Here is a 20,697-nt window from a genome sequence, read left to right on the forward strand (position 1 = left end):
CTTGGGTTAGGCTGAAAGTTTGAAGCTTCAAATGTGGTATTACTAAATGGTGTGTGACAAAGACATGTATCATCCATTTCTTTGGAAGTAGCATAACTGATGACTTAACGTTTTTAGGTTCAGACACCTGTTGTGTGTCATTATCTTCCCTAGGTTATGACCACATGAAAATTCTTACTTAGTTTTTTATTTCTCTGACTAGGTGATTACATGTAATTCATTTAATATGTCGTGTTGCAATTGTAAGTATTTGGGAACGTATATGAATCCTTTCATAAATTGCAATGTGATATGCCATTGTGTGTTGGCTCATGACATAAAAACGCTTATTACCAGTTGAAGTATCTGTCATAATCTAATCATTTGATATTTTCTTACATTATTGGTTGGGAGATTCGAGTAACTTGTCGTATAGAGATAGATACTTTTTCTTTTTTGTTCTATGTTAGTCTCACATATTCACTGGTCCCACCTATTGAGAGTGCTTTAACTTGGTAACTTTGTATTAAAACTATCTCCTATTTGATCAATGTTTTTATCTCAAATGTTGTGATACATGTTTTCATCAGCTGCAATGTAACAAGTTAAAGTGAGGATAAATTATGTGTATGTGATGTTTAAGCAATGAAAGTTTGAACTTAAAATTGTGGCATAGGGAATGAAGAAACAAACTTGTTTTAGACCATAATTTTTAGGGGCTTAGCATGTTAATATACCTCAAGTATGCTTCTAACGATTTTTGATTCTATGAGATTTAATTTTTTGATTTAACATATCTACGTAAATATTAGGTCCAAGACAATATCACATGCTTGAAGATTAATCAAGAATTATATTGCATGACTGTACTCTTTACTTTCTTGATGCTATAAACAAGAAATACTCTTGGAAAAATTGCTGGGGAGAAGGTTGGTACCTTCAAGGTAGCACGTCATTAAAGGGAAATTCTTTTTATGTCTACCACAGCTTACACGTCTTACAGTCACCTGAACTAGTTTATCACTGTCTTCTTCTTTCTTCATTCTTTTCTCTGTTAAAAATATTTCTTTTGCTACAGCATGGGTTCCCTGCTTTTACTTTGTCTCAACCTGATGAAGCAATGAGCGTGCTTGAAGAGAAAGCTTCTCAGCTGGATGTAAGTTTCATATTTCTTTCCTTTTGATCCTTATTGATTCAAAACTCGAAATGCATGATACAAATCGTGGTTATTATTGTAAAAATTACTTTTTGGAGCTATTAGTCTAACAAAAAAGCTTGATGCCTCTTTCAGAATATTAAAATTTAAGTGTGGTTGTTTGTTTTTTAACTGGAAATAATGTTCTTTTGCTCTACGAGTTTCTCAGTCTGTAAATGTTTGCTGCACCTCTTTGTTTATTTTCATTCTTTTATTAGGGACCTAATGAGTACTGATGATTTATATCTTCATTAGCATCCTAAGTTGCTGGAGCCTCAACTTGAATTATTTTATAACGCGTAGAAACTTTTTAGGTAAATTTGTTATATACTCGAGAATTCTTCATAATGACTTTTCCAGGAATGGCTGTAAGTTGAATGCTTAAGGGCCTTCCTGTGCTTTAGTAAGAGATCCCTGTTGCACATCTCCCAACATGGTACTGGCCACAATAGATTTTATTAATTTGTGTTCCTTACCCTTTGGCTGCTAATTCTATATTTTGTAATATTTTAAAAACATGCACCTTTCATCTGTCATAAAATTTTTGCAAGGTGAAGGGGCATGTCATATAAGTCAAATCTAGTTGATAACTTCCCTCCTAGAAGCACTTACTTTCTTGTTCCAAAATAGGAAGGAGAAGTGAAAAACATTCCTGCAATGTGCTGAAAATATCATACCAATTAGAGGTCCTTCCAAGTGGTGGCACCATTAGGTGGAAATTTACTAAATGGTTTAAAACTTGGGCTTGAAGGTGACCATCAATATCTTAATGCTGGTCTTGCTATTGCACTATGCTAAACTTGGCTTCAAAAGACTGGTCATACTCAAGTGACCCATCTTGGCCACCCAATTGCTATTTTTTTTTCCCTTCTCTCTCTCTCTCTCTCTAAATGCATAATTTGAACAATAATTAATTTCTTACATATCTGAATGGGAAAAGAGTCCTTTGATGGAGCAGTTCAGGACAGGCTCAAATTGTTCCGAATCCGTATATTGGCACTGAAAACCCTGGAGATCTTGTATCCTACTTTGTTGGAGTCCATGAGTCCAGAAAGCATGGAAATATATGGAAAGTGGTTTTCTCTTGCCATTAAGGAAGACAGCTAGCAACAGATACTGAATTATCACCCGCAGGATGATTCTCAATCCTCTTATGAATGGGTGAAGGAACCTTGATAGAAATGCTGAGAAGAATTCCACGCAGGTAGAACACAAAACTCTTTATCCATATACAATCGTGTAATGTATGTTTACATCTGATTTACAGTAGGAATGTGTCTCCCCTGTCATGTGCAATTTTGTCCTTTGTTTTTCATTTCTTATGTAGGACATGATCAGTCAAGTATGGTACTTGAAACATAATTCGGCTGGAGGCTGTTTATGTCAGGAGTTTCAGTTATATATGCCAATTTAGTTATTTATTTATTTATTTGGTCCTGAGCTTGTTTCATTTTGTCATATAGGAGGTGATGATAAGAGCGCGGATGCCGTTGATGAAGATATAAAAGTGATATGGATATGTGTTTAACAAATGGTGAAAATGTTGCAGTATCTGATTCTCTCCAATTAGCTATTAAATGACTCTGGGATAGTGTCCAACAAAACAAATCTACACTTTTTCCAATTCAGATACATATTTCTTTTTAAAACTCAAAAGACAAATATTTCACATTATAAAGTCATCCAGGAGAATTGAATCACTCATCTGTAAAAGGAATATTTCTCCTAAGTGGAATTCTAATGGAGCAGAAAGCCAGAGAGCTAGTAACTTTTCATGTAAACCAGCAGCCTCACTTCTTTTCCAGATTGTAAAGTAGCAGACTTAATAATTATATACACATAGAAGATAGTTTTTAGGAAGCTGGTTGTACATACATACCTTTTGAGGGAAAAATTTTGGAGGAAAGATACAACCTCAGCGTCGTAGAGCGAGCTAAAGCAATTAAGACATGAAAGAGACAGTATCAGATTCAAATACCATTCTGTACGATGAGAGCTGCAGAGTGAAAGGCTCACGTTGGCTTCTAACAGATTATGAGACTTGTAAGGGAGGTTTTCCAACCAACCTTCCCTAATCTCCAATTTACACAATGAGAGACTTGTAGTCCATACCGCATAAAGAATTTCTATAATAACCCATCTCACTACCAATTTCAAATTAATTATTCAATATAAAATAAAAATTCTGAATAGAAGGTCAACAAATGTTAATAATCTGTCCATTGTTGCATGGACCACTGAGGGAGGAGGCAGACGAGTGAGGACTGCGTATTGGTTTGAGTAACATTAGCACAATGCTAAGCCGCCGCCTATTACTATTAAATGAATGATTTGGAAAAGTGCAATTGGGTTGGGCTGGCATTGTCAGATCATGGGCCTCAAGAAAAACTAGTCCGGTATGGGTACCGACAGAGGCTATCCGGACTCGGGTTGGATCACTTCGTTTCTTAAAACATTCGGGCGTTATCGTTCGTCCCTCACCCGCAGAGGTTGTTCTCGGTATTTTTCCAATGGTTTTCAGAACACCACCTCGCTGTGCTTGTGCTTGTGCTGCAACGGCGGCGTTTTCATCGTCATCGTCTTCGACAGCTGCTCCAAAAGGTAAACTCTCATCCTTGTTCACAAATCCTGCAAGACCCACTTCTTCTTCAAATCCTGAAACTTTGCCTGAAACCGTAAATCCAAATGTACAACCAATAACTGCCCAGCTTAAGAATTTCCTCCAAACAAACTGTAAAACGGGTAATTTTACTCTTACTGAAGCTTTGCATTACTTCGATAAAATGATTCAAATGCAGCCCAGTCCTCCAATGTCAAAATTCAATGTCTTATTAGGTGCACTTGCTAAGAGTAAGCATTACGATGATGTTATTTCACTTCATAATAGAATGAATTTGGCTGGGTTGTTGCCTGATTTCATCACGCTGAATATTTTGCTTAATTGCCTTTGCAATGTGAATCGGGTCGGTGATGGTTTTGCGGTTGTAGGAAATATTATGAGGAAGGGTTTTAGACCAAATTGTTGGACTTATACATCCTTGATTAAGGGTTTATGTAAGGAAAATAGAATTGGGGAGGCGACCAGCTTGTTTAAGAAAATGGTAAAGATAGGTTGTCAGCCTAATGTTGTTTCTTGTTCTGTCTTGCTTAATGGGTTGTGTCGAACCGGAAATACGGCTCTTGCACTCAAGTTGCATGAAGAAATAACAAAGGGGAGGGGTGGATTTGGCATTAATTGTAATCCGAATGCGGTTTGGTATGGGATTATTATTGATGGGCTTTGTAAAGATGGATTGGTAGATAAGGCTAAAGAGCTTTTCTCAGAGATGAAATGTGCGGGAATTCCTCCTGATGTGGTTGTTTATAGCTCTCTAATCCATGGTTTGTGCTATGATGAAAAATGGGAAGAGGCTAAAGGTTTGTTCAATGAGATGGTAGGTCAAGGGGTCCGGCCTAGTGTGGTAACATTCAATTTATGGATAGATGCGCTTTGCAAGAATGGAAAGGTGAAAGAAGCTAATGATTTGTTGAAACTGATGATTCAGAGAGGTGAGAATCCCGACTCATTTACCTACAACAGTTTGATGGGTGGCTACTGCATGGTAGGTAGGCTTGATGAAGCAAAAAAGCTATTTCTTTCTATGCCAAGTAAAGGGTGTGACCGTAATTCTCACAGCTTTGGTGTATTGATCAATGGGTATTGCAAGAAGTGGAAGATGACGGAAGCTTTCGATCTATTTAGTGAGATGATTCACAAGGGAGTAAAGCCAGCAGTAATTACATATAATGCCTTATTAACTGGTCTTCTCCAGGCAGGTAAGGTTGAGGATGCAAAGAGGATGCTCAATCAGATGAAACTTCAAGACCTGTCACCTAATTCAACAACATATTCGATATTTTTGGATGGGCTTTGCAAGAATAATTGTGTTCCAGAGGCTTTGGAATTGTTTCGTCATTTAGAAAACTGTAAGTTTGGACTCACTATTGAAAACTTCAACTGCCTCATTAATGGTTTGTGTAAATCTGCAAAGCTTGAAAATGCTTTGGAGCTGTTTCACAGATTGCCACATATGGGCCTTGTGCCTAGCGTAGCAACTTATACCATTATGATCTCCGGGCTCTGTAAAGAAGGAAAATTAAAAGAAGCAAATGATTTATTTCTAGAAATGGAAGGAAAGGGTTGTGCCCCAAATATAGTTACATATAATACACTTATGCGTGGTTTCTGTCAAAATGGTGAGTTGTCAAAAGTGGTTGAACTTCTTCACGAAGTGGTGGGGCTAGATATGTTACCAGATGCTTCTACATTCTCCATTGTAATAGACTTACTCTCGAAGGATGAAAAATATCGTGAATGTTTAAACTTACTTCCAACTTTTCCTGCCCAAAAACCAGTTGGAAAGATGACATGATTGTTTTTGAAGTTGCTAGCCTGTAATTTCATCAAAACTTCTTCAATTGGTCTACACTTTGCTTGAAGTTATTTATTCAACCGGACCATGGAATCTGAAGGCAACTAGAAAATGCAAATGGTTTGCCTTTAAAAAATTGGGGGGAAAGGGATGTGCTCCAGACATATAATAGGCTTATCTGTGGTTACTGTGAAAATAGTGTCATCATTAATGGTTGAACTTCTTCGAAAGATGGTGGAGATAGGTATGTTACCAGATGCCACCATATTCCTCCACTTTCAAAGACATGCTAGAATGAAGAATGTTGTTAAGGCAAACCACCTATCAACTTCCCCTGCCAGGAAGGTGACATGAGTAACTGTAAGTTGCTACTTGTTAGCATGAGCTTTCAGCAAAACTTCTTCACTTTGAAATGCTTTGGAAATTGGAATTCGGATGAAGGTTATCTTTTCAATCAGATTGGAGGGTAAAATTTTATTTATCCTTCTGATCATAAAGCTTCATACCAATTGCCTTGTGTACGATTAGAGCAAAGGAGAAGACATCAATACTTTTACCATATGATTCACGACGATATACCTCCTGTGCCATGTATCGATCTAGCACGGAAAAGAAGAATTGAAGAAAATGTTAGAGCTAAAACCAAATTTCTTTAGATTAGAATAAAATGGAGTCAGAAAATCTGATAGGAACCAGTTCTTCCAGTCATTTTATAACCTAAAACATTTTTCCTGTGCAATTTTGCTCAATCCAAAATCAGTAACCTTGAGTCGGCCAGCTGCATCTTGTAACACATTTCTGAAACTCCCACATCAAAGCTGAACATCATGAAAATTGACTTCCAAAAATTTCCATAAAGTTTATGTATAAGAGTCCAATAAGGTGCATTTACCTTGGTGTCAAATCTCTGTGAATTATAGAACGTGGTTTATGCTGATGGAGATAATTCATGCCTCTGCAACAATATTTCAGTACACATAAACTCAGCAGCAAGTGAGGAACCATTATGAGCATGTATTTGACAGGCGATGTGAAGCATGGATAGCGGACTCGGTTGCAAGATGATGAGAATGCCGACAGATCGAAGATTGAGACATAGGATTGGTTGAAGAAGGAATTAAAGGATCAGTTTCCACCTTGCATTATGGCTTGGGTTGCTAAGGATACATTGAAGAAATTGAAATACATTGCCAGCATTTTCAACTATGTGAAGGAGTTTAGTTCGTTGCTATTGGACATCAAGAACATGTGGATGACAAATTGTTTAATTTCATGTCCGGTTTATGAGGGTGGGCACAAGTTGAATTGAGAAGGTAAAGGGTGTAGACATTACTCGATTCCGTTATTGTTTGATGGACTGTCAGAATCAAATACTCGGCACCATTAGCATCTTTTGGCATCTTTTGGGGACTAGAAAAATGGTGGTTATGGGAAAAAATACAAGGGAGGTAAGAAAAAGAGCAGTAAGAAAGGAAGATTAATGAGTTTTCCCAGCCTAAATCGGATCAATCTAGCAGGAAATCGAAGAAGAATAGTGGATGCTTCATTTGGAATGCACCCCATAGGGCTTGTGACTGTCTTAAGAAGGAGAATATCCATGCAATGATTGCTGATGATTTGAACATGAATAATGGTGATTGCTGTAATATTTTAAAACATGCACCTTTTATCTGTCATAAAATTTTTGCAAGGTGAATAACTTCCCTCCTAGAAGCATTTACTTTCTTGTTCCAAAATAGGAAGGAGAAGTTAAAAAAAGTCCTTCAATGTGCTGAAAAAATCGCACTGATTAGAGGTCCATCCAAGCGGTGGCACCATCAGATGGAAATTTGCTAAATGGTTTAAAACTTGGGCTTGAAGGGGACCATCAGTGCCTTAATGCTGGTCTTGCTATTGCCAGATGCTAAACTTGGCTTCAAAAAACTGGTCATACTCAAGTGAACCTACCTTGGACACTGTAAGTCCTACTCAAGTACTATTTTTTCCTTCTCTCTCTCTCTCTCTCTCTAATGCATAATTTGAACAACAATTGATTTCTTCATATATCTGTATGGGAAAAGAGTCCTTTGATGGAGCAGTTCATAAAAGGGCCATCAACAGCCAGTTTGCAAGGACAGGCTCAGATTGTTCCGAATCCATATATTGGCACTGAAAGCGCTGGAGATCTTTTATCCTACTTTGTTGGAGTCCACAAGTCCATAAAGCATGGAAAATGGTTTTCTCTTGCCAGTAAGGAAGACAGCTAGCAACAGATACTGAATTATCAGCCACAGGATAGTTCTCAATCCTCTCATGAATGGGTGAAGGCACCTTGATAGAAATGCTGAGAAGAATTCCACACAGGTAGAGCACAATACACTTTGTCCATATACAATCGTGCAATGTGTGGTTACATCTGATCTACAGTAGGAATGTCTCCCCTATCATGTGCAACTTTGTCCTTTGTTTTTCATTTTATATGTTGGACATGATGAGTCAAGTATGGTCCTTGAAAAATGATTCGGCTGGAGGCTGTTTATGTCAGGAGTTTCAGTTATATATGCCAAGTTATTCATTTATTTATTTATTTATTTTTGTCCTGAGCTTGTTTCATTTTGTCTTATAGTTATAAGAGGTGATGATAAGAGCGCCCATGCTGTTGATAAAGATTTAAAAGCGATACGGATATGTCTTTCACAAATGGTGAAAATAGTGCAGTATTTGATTCTCTCCAATTAGCTATTAGATGACTCTGGGATAGTGTCCAACAAAATAAATCTACTCTTTTTCAAATTCAGATACATATTTCTTTTTAGACTCAAAATACGAATATTTCACATTATGAAGTCATCCAGGAGAATTGAATCACTCCTCTGTAAAAGGACTATTTCTTCTAAGAGGAAATGTAATGGAGCAGAAAGCCAGAAAGTCAGAAGGTTTCAAGTAAACCAGCGGCCTCACATCTTTTCCAGATTGTAAAGTAGCAGACTTTTAATAATTACATATACATAGAAGATAGTTTTTAGGAAGCTGGTTGTACATACATACCTTTTGAGGGAAAATTTTTGGAGGCAAGATACAACCTCAGCGTTGTAGAGCGAAAGCAATTAAGACATGAAAAAAACAGTATCAGATTCAAATACCATTATGTATGGTGAGAGCTGCAGAGTGAAACGCTCACGTTGGCTTCTAACAGATTATGAGACTTTATGGCCTTCTAACAGATTATGAGACTTTTATGGCAAAGGTTGAAGTCACACGTCCTTTGAGGTTAAAAGTATGATAGATTTGGTGTGATGGCACTCTCTATATCAGGGCAGTACATGTGATGGCAGAAGGAAAAAAAAATTAGAGTTTTTGCTACAAATCTTGAATTCTACCAAACCATTACTAGACTTGTAAGTGAGGTTTTCCGACCAACCGTCACTAATCTCCAACTTACACAATGAAAGACTTGTAAGTGAAACAATCAGATCTATACCGCATAAAGAATTTCTATAATATCCCATCTCACTGCCAATTTCAAGTTGATTATTCAATATAGAATAATAATTCTGAATAGAAGGTCAACCAAAGTTGATAATCTGTCCATTCTTGTACTATGAACTATGGAGGCAGGAGGATTAGGATGATTGCGTATTGACTAGCAGAATTCTAATCCGCCCGCCCCCATTACTATTAAATAAATGGCATTCACCAAGTTAAATTTGGAAAAGTGCAATTGGGTTGGGCTGGCCTTGTCGGATCATGGGCCTCAAGAAAACTAGTCCGGCGTGGGTACCGACAGAGGCGATCCAGACAAACATTCAGGTCTTGTCGTCCGTCACTGGCAGAGATTGTTCTCGGTACTCTCCTATGGTTTTCAGAACACCTCCTCGTAGTGCTGCAACGGCGGCGTTTTCATCGTCATCGTCTTCGACAACTGCCCCAAAAGGTAAACTCTCATCCTTGTTCACAAATCCTGCAAGACCCACTTCTTCAAATCCTGAAACTTTGCCTGAAACCGTAAATCCAAATGTACAACCAATAACCGCCCAGCTTAAGAATTGCCTCCAAACAAACCGTAAAACGGGTAATTTTACTCTTACCGAAGCTATGCATCACTTCGATAAAATGATTCAAATGCAGCCCAGTCCTCCAATGTCAAAATTCAATGCCTTATTAGGTGTACTTGCTAAGAGTAAGCATTACAATGATGTTATTTCACTTCATAATAGAATGACTTTGGCTGGGTTGTTGCCTGGTTTCTTCACGCTGAATATTTTGCTTAATTGCCTTTGCAATGTGAATCGGGTCGGTGATGGTTTTGCGGTTGTAGGAAATATTATGAGGAAGGGTTTTAGACCAAATCGTTGGACTTATACACCCTTGATTAAGGGTTTATGTCAGGAAAATAGAATCGGGGAGGCAACCAGCTTGTTTAAGAAAATGATAAAGATAGGTTGTCAGCCTGACGTTGTTTCTTCTTCTGTCTTGCTTAATGGGTTGTGTCGAACCGGAAATACGGCTATTGCACTCAAGTTGCATGAAGAAACAACAATGGGGAAAGGTGGATTTGGCATTAATTGTAAGCCAAATGCGTTTTGGTATGGGATTATTATTGATGGGCTTTGTAAAGATGGATTGGTAGATAAGGCTAAAGAGCTTTTCTCAGAGATGGAATATGCGGGAATTCCTCCTCATGCGGTTGTTTATAGCTCTCTAATCCATGGTTTGTGCTATGATGAAAAATGGGAAGAGGCTAAAGGTTTGTTCAATAAGATGGTAGATCAAGGGGTCCGGCCTAGTGTGGTAACATTCAATTTATGGATAGATGCGCTTTGCAAGAACGGAAAGGTGAAAGAAGCTAATGATTTGTTGAAACTGATGATTCAGAGAGGTGAGAGTCCCGACTCAATTACCTACAACAGTTTGATGGGCGGCTACTGCATGGTAGGTAGGCTTGATGAAGCAAAAAAGCTATTTCTTTCTATGCCAAGGAAAGGGTGTGACCGTAGTTCTCACAGCTTTTGTGTGTTGATCAATTGGTATTGCAAGAAGGGGAAGATTAAGGAAGCTTTGGATCTATTTAGTGAAATGATTCACGAGGGAGTTAAGCCAGATGTAATTATGTATAACACCTTATTAACTGGTCTTCTCCAGGCAGGTAAGATTGAGGATGCAAAGAGGATGCTCAATCAGATGAAACTTCAATATCTGTCACCTAATTCAACAACATATTCAATTGTTTTGACGGGGCTTTGCAAGAATAATTGCGTTCCAGAGGCTTTGGAATTGTTTCGTCATTTAGAAAACTGTAAGTTTGGACTCACCATTGAAAACTTCAACTGCCTCGTTAATGGTTTGTGTAAATCTGCAAAGCTTGAAAATGCTTTGGAGCTGTTTCACAGATTGCCACATATGGGCCTTGTGCCGAGTGTAAGAACTTATACGATTATGATCTCTGCGCTCTGTAAAGAAGGAAAATTAAAAGAAGCAAATGATTTATTTCTACAAATGGAAGGAAAGGGTTGTGCTCCAGATATAGTTACATATAATACACTTATGGGTGGTTTCTGTCAAAATGGTGAGTTATCAAAAGTGGTTGAACTTCTTCACGAAATGGTGGGGCGAGATTTGTTACCAGATGCTTCTACATTCTCCATTGTAGTAGACTTACTCTCAAAGGATGAAAAATATCGTGAATGTTTGAACTTACTTCCAACTTTTCCTGCCCAAAAACCAGTTGGAAAGATGACATGATTGTTTTTGAAGTTGCTAACCAATACTTTCTTCAAAACTTCTTCAATTGGTAACCCTTTGGTTGAAGTTATTTATTCAACCAGATCATGGAATGTGAAGGCAACTAGAAAAGGCAAATGGTTTGTTTTCAAAAATTGGGAGGAAAGGGATGTGCTCCAGACATATAATAGGCTTATGCGTGGTTACTGTGAAAATAGTGAGTCATCATTAGTGGTTGAACTTCTTCGAAAGATGGTGGAGATAGGTATGTTACCAGATGCCACCGTATTCCTCCACTGTCAAAGAGTTGCTAGAATGAGAATGATGTGAAGGCAAACCAACTTTCAACTTTCGCTGCCGGAAAAGGTGACATGAATAACTGTAAGTTGCTACTTGTTAGCCTGAGCTTTCAGCAAAACTTCTTCACTTTGAAATGCTTTGGAAATTGGAATTCCGATGAAGGTTATTTTTTCAATCAGAATGCATGGAACCTGAAGGTTGTTGTATTTAAAGTTAAAATACAAGGGATGGGATTAGCTTGTAATATCTACCTAAAGGCTATATCAATAGGATTGAATTTGTATAACCCAGATGAATAAATATACCACCTCTCTGAATGAAGAAGATTGTGTTTGATCATGGATCATAGGCATTATAAAATTTGTACTGGCATGTGTATTTATCTCTTGGTTGCTCGAACTGTGAAAGAGTGGTAAATACTGCTGTTTAACATAAAGAAATCACAGCTTTATTATTTTCTTTGTTCATTGATGAGGGACCAGACTTACGGCAGGGCTAACTTTTTTATTAAAAAAAAAAAAAATTAAATGTAGATTTTGTTATAATTTCTACGTATAATTTATTTTCTTCATAGTTTTCTTCTTACTGATGTATGCAAAGTAACTTATAAGAGTACGCATCTCATATCCCAAAAAAAAAAAAAAAATTAAAAAAAAATTAAAAAGAAAAGTACACATCTCAAACGCCTCCAAAAGCTCATAGCCGTGGACATTATTATTATTATTTTTTTCTCTGTCTATTGTATTCACAAATTATCCACCAAAAGAAATATATTTTCACGATTTGGCATTTCTGTCTTTACATCATCATAGCTGTTTGAAGACAGTCAAATATACGCGACACAGTATAAATATTTTAGTAACGCTTAAAGAGCTTGTAAATTCCTTGTTAAAAAATACTAGAATATTGCTTTAATTTTCCCATATCGCAAAGATAAATATAAACAAAAAAAAAAGAAAAAAAGGAAAAAACAATTAGTACGTAATGCAAATCTGAGGAAAGCAATAAATAAATACATAAGATTTGAGTAATTATTTAGAATTTATGACAAAGAAAATGGAGGTTCAAGAGAAAGAGAGAGAAAGAGTGGGTTCGGGCTTGTCGGGTCAGAAACTTGGGTTGGATGAGTTTACACTTCCCCACAAGAAGACCCACATAATCAAACACCACAATTTCTCCCGGAAAATTCAAGCAAAATTTAAAACCCCCCCACTTCGTTAAATCCCAACTTTTTACATGTAAAAGCATGGCTCTCGCTGTTCCAGTGCGTGCCCAACTTGACAAATTCCTCAAAACCAAGTTCAAGCCTGTAGATTTAAATCTTGCTGAAGCTTTGCATTGCTTCGAGAACATGATTCACATGCAGCCCACTCCTCCAGTGTCATCGTTCAATGTTTTATTGGGTACACTTGCTAAGAGTAAGCATTACACTGACGTTTTCTCACTTCATGCTAGAATGATTTCCATTGGTTTATTGCCTGATGTCAACACGCTTAATACTCTGCTTAATTGCTTTTGCAATGTGAATCGGGCTCGTGATGGTTTCGTTGTCGTGGGAAGTATGATGAGGAGGGGTTTTAAACCAAACATTGTGACTTATACATCCTTGGTTAAGGGTTTGTGTGTGGAAAATAGAATTGTGGAGGCAACGGGGTTGTTTTTGAAAATGGTCAAGTTGGGTTGTTGGCCTAACGTGATTACTTGTTCTACTTTGATTAATGGGCTGTGTCGTACTGGGAATACGACCATTGCACTTAAGTTGCATGAAGAAATGACTAAGCGGAACGGTGGTTATGGTATGAAGCCGAATATGGTTTGGTATGGGATTATTATTGATGGGCTTTGTAAAGATGGATTGATAGACAAGGCTAGAGAGCTTTTTTGGCAAATGAAAGATGCGGGGATTCTTCCGGATGTGGTTGTGTATAGCTCTCTGATTCATGGTTTGTGCTATGAAGAAAAATGGGAAGAGGCTAAAGGTTTGTTTAATGAGATGGTAGAGAATAGGGTCCGGCCTAATGTGGTAACATTCAATTTGTTGATAGATATGATTTGCAAGAAGGGAAGGATGCAAGAAGCTAATGATTTGCTAGAACTTATGATTCAGAGAGGTGAGAAACCAGACACATTTACTTATAACAGTTTGATGTGTGGCTTCTGTAAGGTAGGTAGGATTGATAAAGCGAAAAAGCTACTTCTTTCTATGCCAAGTAAAGGGTGCGAACCTAATGCGTGCAGCTTCACTGTGTTAATCAATGGGTACTGCAAAATGTGGAAGATTAACAAAGCTTTGGATCTCTTTAACGAAATGATTGACAAGGGAATAAAGCCAACGGTAAGAACTTACCATGCCTTATTAATTGTTCTTTTTAAGGCAGGTAAGGTTGAGGATGCATGCGGAGTCCTCAATGAGATGCAAGCTCAAGACCTGGCACCTAATTCAACTACATATTCTCTGTTTTTGGATGGTCTTTGCAAGAATAATTGTGCTCCAGAGGCGTTGGAACTTTTTTATAAATTAGAGAACTCCAAGTTTGGATTAAGCATTGAAATCTTCAACAGCCTCATTAATGGACTGTGTAAATCTGCAAAGCTTGAAATTGCTTTTGAGCTGTTTCAAAGATTGCCCCATATGGACCTCATCCCTGATGTTGCAACTTATACCATTATGATATCTGGTCTCTGTAATCAAGGGAAATTAGAAAGGGCCAACGGTTTGTTTTCAGAAATGGAAGAAAAGGGTTGTGCTCCAAATATTGTTACATACAATACACTTATGCGTGGTTTCTGTGAAAATGGTGAGTCATTAAAAGTGGTTGAACTTCTTAATAGAATGGTAGAGAGACGTATGTTTCCAGATGCCTCTACAGTCTCCATTGTGATAAACTTACTATCGAAGGATGAAAAATATTGTGAATTTTTAAATTTACTTCCAACTTTTCCGGCCCAAAAAGCAGGGGAGAGATGATACGGAACCACTAGTTTAAGCGTTCAGAAAAACGTCTTCATTTTGAAGTGCTTTGGATGAAGGTTACGTCTTCAATGAGAATTTTTGAAATATGAAGCTTCTTGCATTAAACCTGACGGGATTGAATGGTAAGATTCTTATGCTTTTCAGATCATCTGTTTATGAAGGATTGAATTTGGATGGACTTTGTGAATATGTTTATGACCTTCTTGAACAAGGAAGTTTGCATTAGAACATGAAGACATAACACACTTTGTATAAGCATGTGTATTCATCTCTTGGCTGCTCCTAGTGTGGAAACTGTTATATAGTATTCACCTCATTTGTCCATTTATATATACCAGATCTATAACAGTGCTGCTAACCATTGGAGGCAGGTGTTTGTATTGTACGCACCTTGTGACATCAACATGCTGACATAGTTTGCTGGAATAGCTATGTCATTTCTTCCTTGAACAAGTAAGTCTGCATTAGAGCATGAAGACATAATACACATTGTATAAGCAAGTGTATTCATGTCTTGGTTGCTCCTACTGTGGAAATTGGTGACTAGCATTCATCTCTCTTGTCCATTTATATATATATATATATATATATGTACCAGATCTACAGCAGTGCTCCTAACCATTGGAGATTTTGTTGTACTTGATAGCTCTAGTACAGGCATTTTGTATTGTACGCTTCTTGTGACTTCAACATGCTGATATACTTTGCTGGAATCGCTATTTCATTTTTTCTTATAGCACGTAGTTTATGAGCAGAAGTCCTTTCCGGACATATTCTAAATATTTTTGAATCAGATTATTCAAGAAACAAGGATAAAAGGTTTATCGATTGAATACTTTGAGCATGAGGCCCAACTAGACTAGATTGATGAGTCCAACTAGATAATCCATAATGAGCAAGGCAATGCGGCACTGCATGCGCGTTTTACACCTAAAGACTTGTATACTCATTCCATTTGCTTTTGCCAACCATTCTTAGGACACATTCAGATTGGATAAGTCTTTTTCTCACATTCAGATCGCTTTATTTACCAAAGGAGGGGGAAAAAAAAAAAAGTGTCAGGAATGCCTTTATTTTTACGCCTTACACCACAGTACATATGGGTATCAAATTAGGTAATGAAGTAAGTTCTAGAGTACTATATAAATCATTTCACCCAAAAAAAAAAAAAAAGGAAAATTAATTGTACTATATAAATCAATTTATTTATAAAATAATGTGAGGCTCACATGTAAAAACCAAGTGAAATCAAATGCAAATATGCAATTGGAAAAGTGATGACTTGGTAATCAAATTTTTGTAAGTCGATTTTAATGTGAATAACAGATTACTTAGTGAGGAATGACAAGATTACCCAGGAAACAAGGAAAATAATTGGCTTAGTACCAAGAATATTAAATTGGAAAACAGATAGCAAGAGCATAAGGGTGAAAAGAATATGTCATTTCTTGTTCCAAGGGGCATTTAGATTTCTAAAAATGAAGAAAAAAACACCCGCATATATACGAGTACTTGCTATTTTATTAAAGGAAACAAAATTCTCACAATGTTGGACGTGGGATAGTAACAAAAGGAAACGGGACAAAATCTTAGAAAGCATTTAGAGGAGGCCCTGTAACCAGCTTCTTCACCCAACCTACCAAGATTCTTCTCTCCTTCCATATTTCTCACTCTCTCTCTCTCCGACAAGATCAGATCCAAACCATTTATGAACAATTTTTGGCATTGGCTGTCACTTTTGGAATTAAAGTTGTTGGTGATGATTACATGAATGGTACATCAATTCAGATTAGATGCCATATGTTAAAGGCTCCAATCAGATACTCATATATCTCAGACTGTCATGCAGGCCAGTCCATCCACCTCCTTGTTTATGATGTCCTTTGCAAATTTTGTACTATCAACAGATTTTTCTATTTATTTATGCCTATGTAAATTTAAATATATGTATAGTTTTTGAATTGATAAATACAAATAAAATATGTTGTTTTTTGTTCAAAGTTTTGTATACTTTTTAAACCTTTCTTCCCATAATAGAAGATGACCAAGCACCCTCTTTGAGATTTCTATCGAAGTATCATTCTTTTCTCATAAAGATGACAGTACATAATCATTTGGTTCATTGGCTGCAGAGGAATGACTGATTAAATGATCGGGGAAGATGAAAAATTAATGATTAATCTCGAAAATAAGTACTGAAACTGATTTGTTCATTAGTTAGGTGAGATTATTGCTTTCTTTTATGTTGGCCAATGATATTGACGCCCAACAAAATCTGTCTTTCGGGTAGGACTTTTTTTTTGTAGTTGATTACTTTATGAAACATCATTGGTGGGTTAAGTCAAAAAGCAATAGAAATATGTTTATTTTATTTTTTACTTTAAAACGTATGTCGGCTTTGCTTTATCTGTTTAATTCACTTTTGGGAATTAACATGTCCTAGACTCACAAGTCACGAGCCTTCATACTAATATGCCATATATCAAACACATAATAGTATTTTCTCCACCTATTGTATCATGTTAAGTAGATATAATACTTCAACTATGTTGTATTATTACTATTGTTATTTTTTTAAAAGAGAGAACACATGTATTTGGACTATAAAAAACAAAAAAGAAATTAGAAAAATGGTAAATAATATTTTTGATCACCTCAATTACTTTTGTTCTGCCTATCATGCGTATGATTAATTAGACATTAATAGTGAGAAAAAAAAAAGTTTTTGACTTCAAAAATATGGATGTGAGGAGTATACTACAGGTCCAATTTCAATTATCGTTAAGTTTCATCAAAACTAAAAGGAGAGAACATATGTATTATTTTTTTTTAAAAGAGAGAACACGTATCCAACAAAAAAGAAATTAGAAAAATGGTAAATAATATTTTTGATCACCTCGATTACTTCTGCTCTACCTATTATGCATATGATTAATCAAATATTAATAGGTGAGAAAAATAAAAAACAAAAATAAAAATACGTTTTTGACCTAAAAAATATGGATATGAGGAGTGTACTACAGGACCAACTTCAATTATCGTTAAGTTTCATCAAGATTAAGAAAGTATACTAGAAATCTATTGGATGAATAAATGGGAGTACAAATTTTTATTATTGGCTTAAGATGCTGTAATAACTTACAAGAATAGGGTAATTTGTGAATGATGTGCCACTTCACATATCGATATAAAGGACCCAAGACAACAATAAAGACCAACCCATTATTTATTTTGTGAGGGGTTTTTTATTTTTTTGGGATAGGATATTTATTTTTAAGGTGTAGTATAGGAATGGTGTATGATTCTTGAAAGTCGAAACTGATCCTGTAGGGCTACAATGATGCATGGAAAAAGTAACCTAACATGAGTAACACATAAGCAGACAAAGTCCCTTATTGGTTGGCATTACTCCCTTTTTATCTTCACTTTTTAATCTTTCATCCACAACCTCCATCCCTCTCAAGTCCAATCAAAACCCCACAGAGGAGTACTTAGATTCCATTTTTTCAACCTTACTTTCGATATGAGAGAATCAGAATTCACAACCATGATATATATTATGACACACTTCACTCAGTAACACATTGATATTTTGTTCTCTCTACATATCACTTCTATTGCGAATAGTTGTTTTTTTTTACTTATTTTAAAATATATATACCTGTTGATATAAAACAAAATAATATAAACCAGTCTTGGAGCTAGTCTTTCTCAGCTTTCCTTCCCCTAAATTAATCTGACCCACTTGAAATTATGAGCTTCACATGCGTAGATCTGACCCACATGCAATGTACAAGTTCTTTCATATACAATTGACCCACAAGATTAAATTTCTGACCCACCTGGTAGATATACTTATATATATTGTTTGACATGGGGAAAGGATATCTATAATCATATATTAATATATATTCAGAATAATATATGCAAAAAATTAAAGAACAAGGCTTATAATCTCCTCAGCTTCCCTCTCTCTCTTTCCTTTTCTCCACACCTCATAATTTTCAAAAACTTTATATTATAATGTTAATATAGTGACAGCAACTAATATCCCAACTTATTGTAACACTGTTAAAGCAAAATCAATATAGCTGATAAATAATATTTCCCAAGGTGCTGTGTTCATATACATATCAACAGACCCAAAAAAAGAAGTAAGTTATCTTGCTGCTGTGCTGTGTTCATATACATATGTTCACACTTTCCTTAATAGCAAATTAATTATTTAGGTAAAGACTAATCACTTGTAAAAGGAAAAATGAACATAAAATCATCATACTCACTTACCTGGAACCAGGACCGGCGGGTTGGCAATTTCCGGTGGCTTTGCTTTCATTCTCATCATGACCGATAGGCAAATCATAGTCAATTACCTCAATTCAATCTATGGTTGACAAAGGAAATAAGGAATCAAGGATGGACTTTTTGAAGATTCTTCATGTATATATATATATATATATAGGCTTTTTTAGGTAGGTAGCGAGCATGTTGTACATATCAATATGAATGGAAACTGAAAATTCCCCTATAGTTGAGGGGAATGAAGCCTGGTCCGAAATCATTCAGACGAAGTTATAATTAGTAGACCTTCACCGAAAGGTTTCGAACCAGACAACATTCCCCTCAACAGTCCATAACAGAGAGAGAAGAGAAAAGGAGAGAAGAGAGAAGAGAGAGAGAAGCGAAAATTCCCATGGGCTTATTATAGAGATTTGATATGGCCATGCATTATTTATTCTTATTATATTTTCTTTCATGGGGTCCTTTTATACGTAAGGATGAAAGCAGATTCTTTCTTGAGTCACATGACTTGGAGTCCACTTTCTACACTACCGCTAACCTTGCTTTTTCACACATAGCCTAGCCGTGTAGTTTAAACGTTCCTATAGCAAACGTACATCTAAAAGAAAAAGGAAACGGAATTGATGAGAGCTAGCTATATAGTACTTTTTTTTTTCTTTTTTAGTTTTTTTCCTCAAACATAATAATTAATTGTCTTCGTAGAGGAAAATCTTAATATTCTGTTTGTGATTCCGAGGTCAACCCAAATAGCTAGCTACCTTAAGGCACAGAATCAATGGCACAGGTTTAGTCCAATTGACATTATATATTGAAATTGTATAAAGAAGGGAATTGATGAGAGCTAGCTATATAGCACAGGTTTAGTCCCAGTCCAAAACCTATTATTAATTCTTGAAAAAAAAGTTTTTTTTTTTTTTTTTTTTTTTTTTTTTTGTTTGGATAAGAGCTTGGACATGAGCAATATAATATATACCTATGTCCAAAATTGTATTTCCGTATCGATATATAATATTGTATATAAATATATTATATAATTATAATATGAGTTGAACCTTATATATGGCCTTAATCGGTGGAGATTTTAGATTGGATTTTGAGGCTCTCTCTGACTTGCTTTCACAAGGAAAATAGGAAATCTTGCATGTCTTGCGCGTTTTTAGTCTAAGATCTCAAGTAAAGGATATGTCTTTTGCTTGCGACTAGAGTAAAGGGAAGGTTGGGTGGTGATGAAGAACCTTCAATCAATGATGGCAAATGCAGTTAGTTTGATTCTAAGCTTAAATCCTAAGCTTAACATACATTGACCTGTTAAAGCTATTAGAGGCCCAACATCTTATAAAGAAGAAAGGGAAATGGACAAAAGAAAAGTGGAATATAAGGTCACACTCCCATATGCTTAATGACTAACTAATTTTGTCTTCACCTTATTTTTCTTTGTTTATATGATGATGAAGACGAAGATGATGATGGTGATGATGATAATCAGAATGCATGACAAGCAAAACTATTTGAACTTCGCATCTCTCTTATCCTAGCATAGTTAGTTTCTATTCTATTTCTCTACAGTATTGCTCTTTTCGCAAAAAGGAAGGCTTTGTAGCTCATCCAATATACAGATCACATATAGTCCCCTGGGGCAGCCTAGTGGCTTTCCTCGAACAATTATATCGAATTGGAATTCCCATGTTCTAATCAATTAAAAAAATTAAGAAAAAAATTAATAAATCGTATCGGTTATCATTTCAAATTGAAATTTTATTTATACGAATGAGTACTATAAACAGTCGCAACTTTGCATGTCGGCATTCCAATTCCTGAGTTTTATTTTGTTTTTT

The 20,697-nt window shown here is 36.1% G+C and overlaps 3 protein-coding genes across 4 annotated transcripts; all 3 read left to right on the forward strand.

Moving 5' to 3' along the window:
• The first annotated feature begins 3,624 nt into the window (after window positions 1-3,624).
• LOC112492830 (putative pentatricopeptide repeat-containing protein At1g12700, mitochondrial) lies at window positions 3,625-8,152 on the forward strand. Its single transcript, XM_048480092.2, has 2 exons — window positions 3,625-7,543; window positions 7,647-8,152. The coding sequence occupies exon 1, from the start codon at window positions 3,685-3,687 to the stop codon at window positions 5,584-5,586; it is 1,902 nt and encodes a 633-aa protein (XP_048336049.2). The 5' UTR covers window positions 3,625-3,684; the 3' UTR covers window positions 5,587-7,543; window positions 7,647-8,152.
• Window positions 7,789-12,040, forward strand: LOC107425873 (putative pentatricopeptide repeat-containing protein At1g12700, mitochondrial). The gene is made up of 2 exons (XM_016035915.4): window positions 7,789-7,929; window positions 8,192-12,040. Exon 2 carries the CDS (start codon window positions 9,313-9,315, stop codon window positions 11,305-11,307), a length of 1,995 nt encoding a protein of 664 aa, XP_015891401.3. The 5' UTR covers window positions 7,789-7,929; window positions 8,192-9,312; the 3' UTR covers window positions 11,308-12,040.
• A 355-nt stretch (window positions 12,041-12,395) lies between these two features.
• Window positions 12,396-15,273, forward strand: LOC107425893 (pentatricopeptide repeat-containing protein At1g12300, mitochondrial). Of its 2 annotated transcripts, none has more exons than XM_025077302.3 (2): window positions 12,396-14,682; window positions 14,899-15,273. In XM_025077302.3, exon 1 carries the CDS (start codon window positions 12,833-12,835, stop codon window positions 14,552-14,554), a length of 1,722 nt encoding a protein of 573 aa, XP_024933070.2. In that variant the 5' UTR covers window positions 12,396-12,832; the 3' UTR covers window positions 14,555-14,682; window positions 14,899-15,273. The 2 variants fall into 2 exon arrangements, with proteins under 2 accessions (XP_024933070.2, XP_048336050.2); XM_048480093.2 differs by having other exon boundaries at window positions 14,932-15,273.
• The last annotated feature ends 5,424 nt before the right edge of the window (window positions 15,274-20,697 follow it).

This window comes from Ziziphus jujuba, chromosome 9 (assembly GCF_031755915.1).
Source record: "Ziziphus jujuba cultivar Dongzao chromosome 9, ASM3175591v1".
NCBI lineage: Eukaryota > Viridiplantae > Streptophyta > Magnoliopsida > Rosales > Rhamnaceae > Ziziphus > Ziziphus jujuba.

What these genes read in the sequence shown, in the direction of transcription:
- LOC112492830 (XM_048480092.2), top strand. Translation starts at nt 3,685, where the DNA reads ATGGTTTTCAGAACACCACCTCGCTGTGCTTGTGCTTGTGCTGCAACG.
- LOC107425873 (XM_016035915.4), top strand. Translation starts at nt 9,313, where the DNA reads ATGGGCCTCAAGAAAACTAGTCCGGCGTGGGTACCGACAGAGGCGATC.
- LOC107425893 (XM_025077302.3), top strand. Translation starts at nt 12,833, where the DNA reads ATGGCTCTCGCTGTTCCAGTGCGTGCCCAACTTGACAAATTCCTCAAA.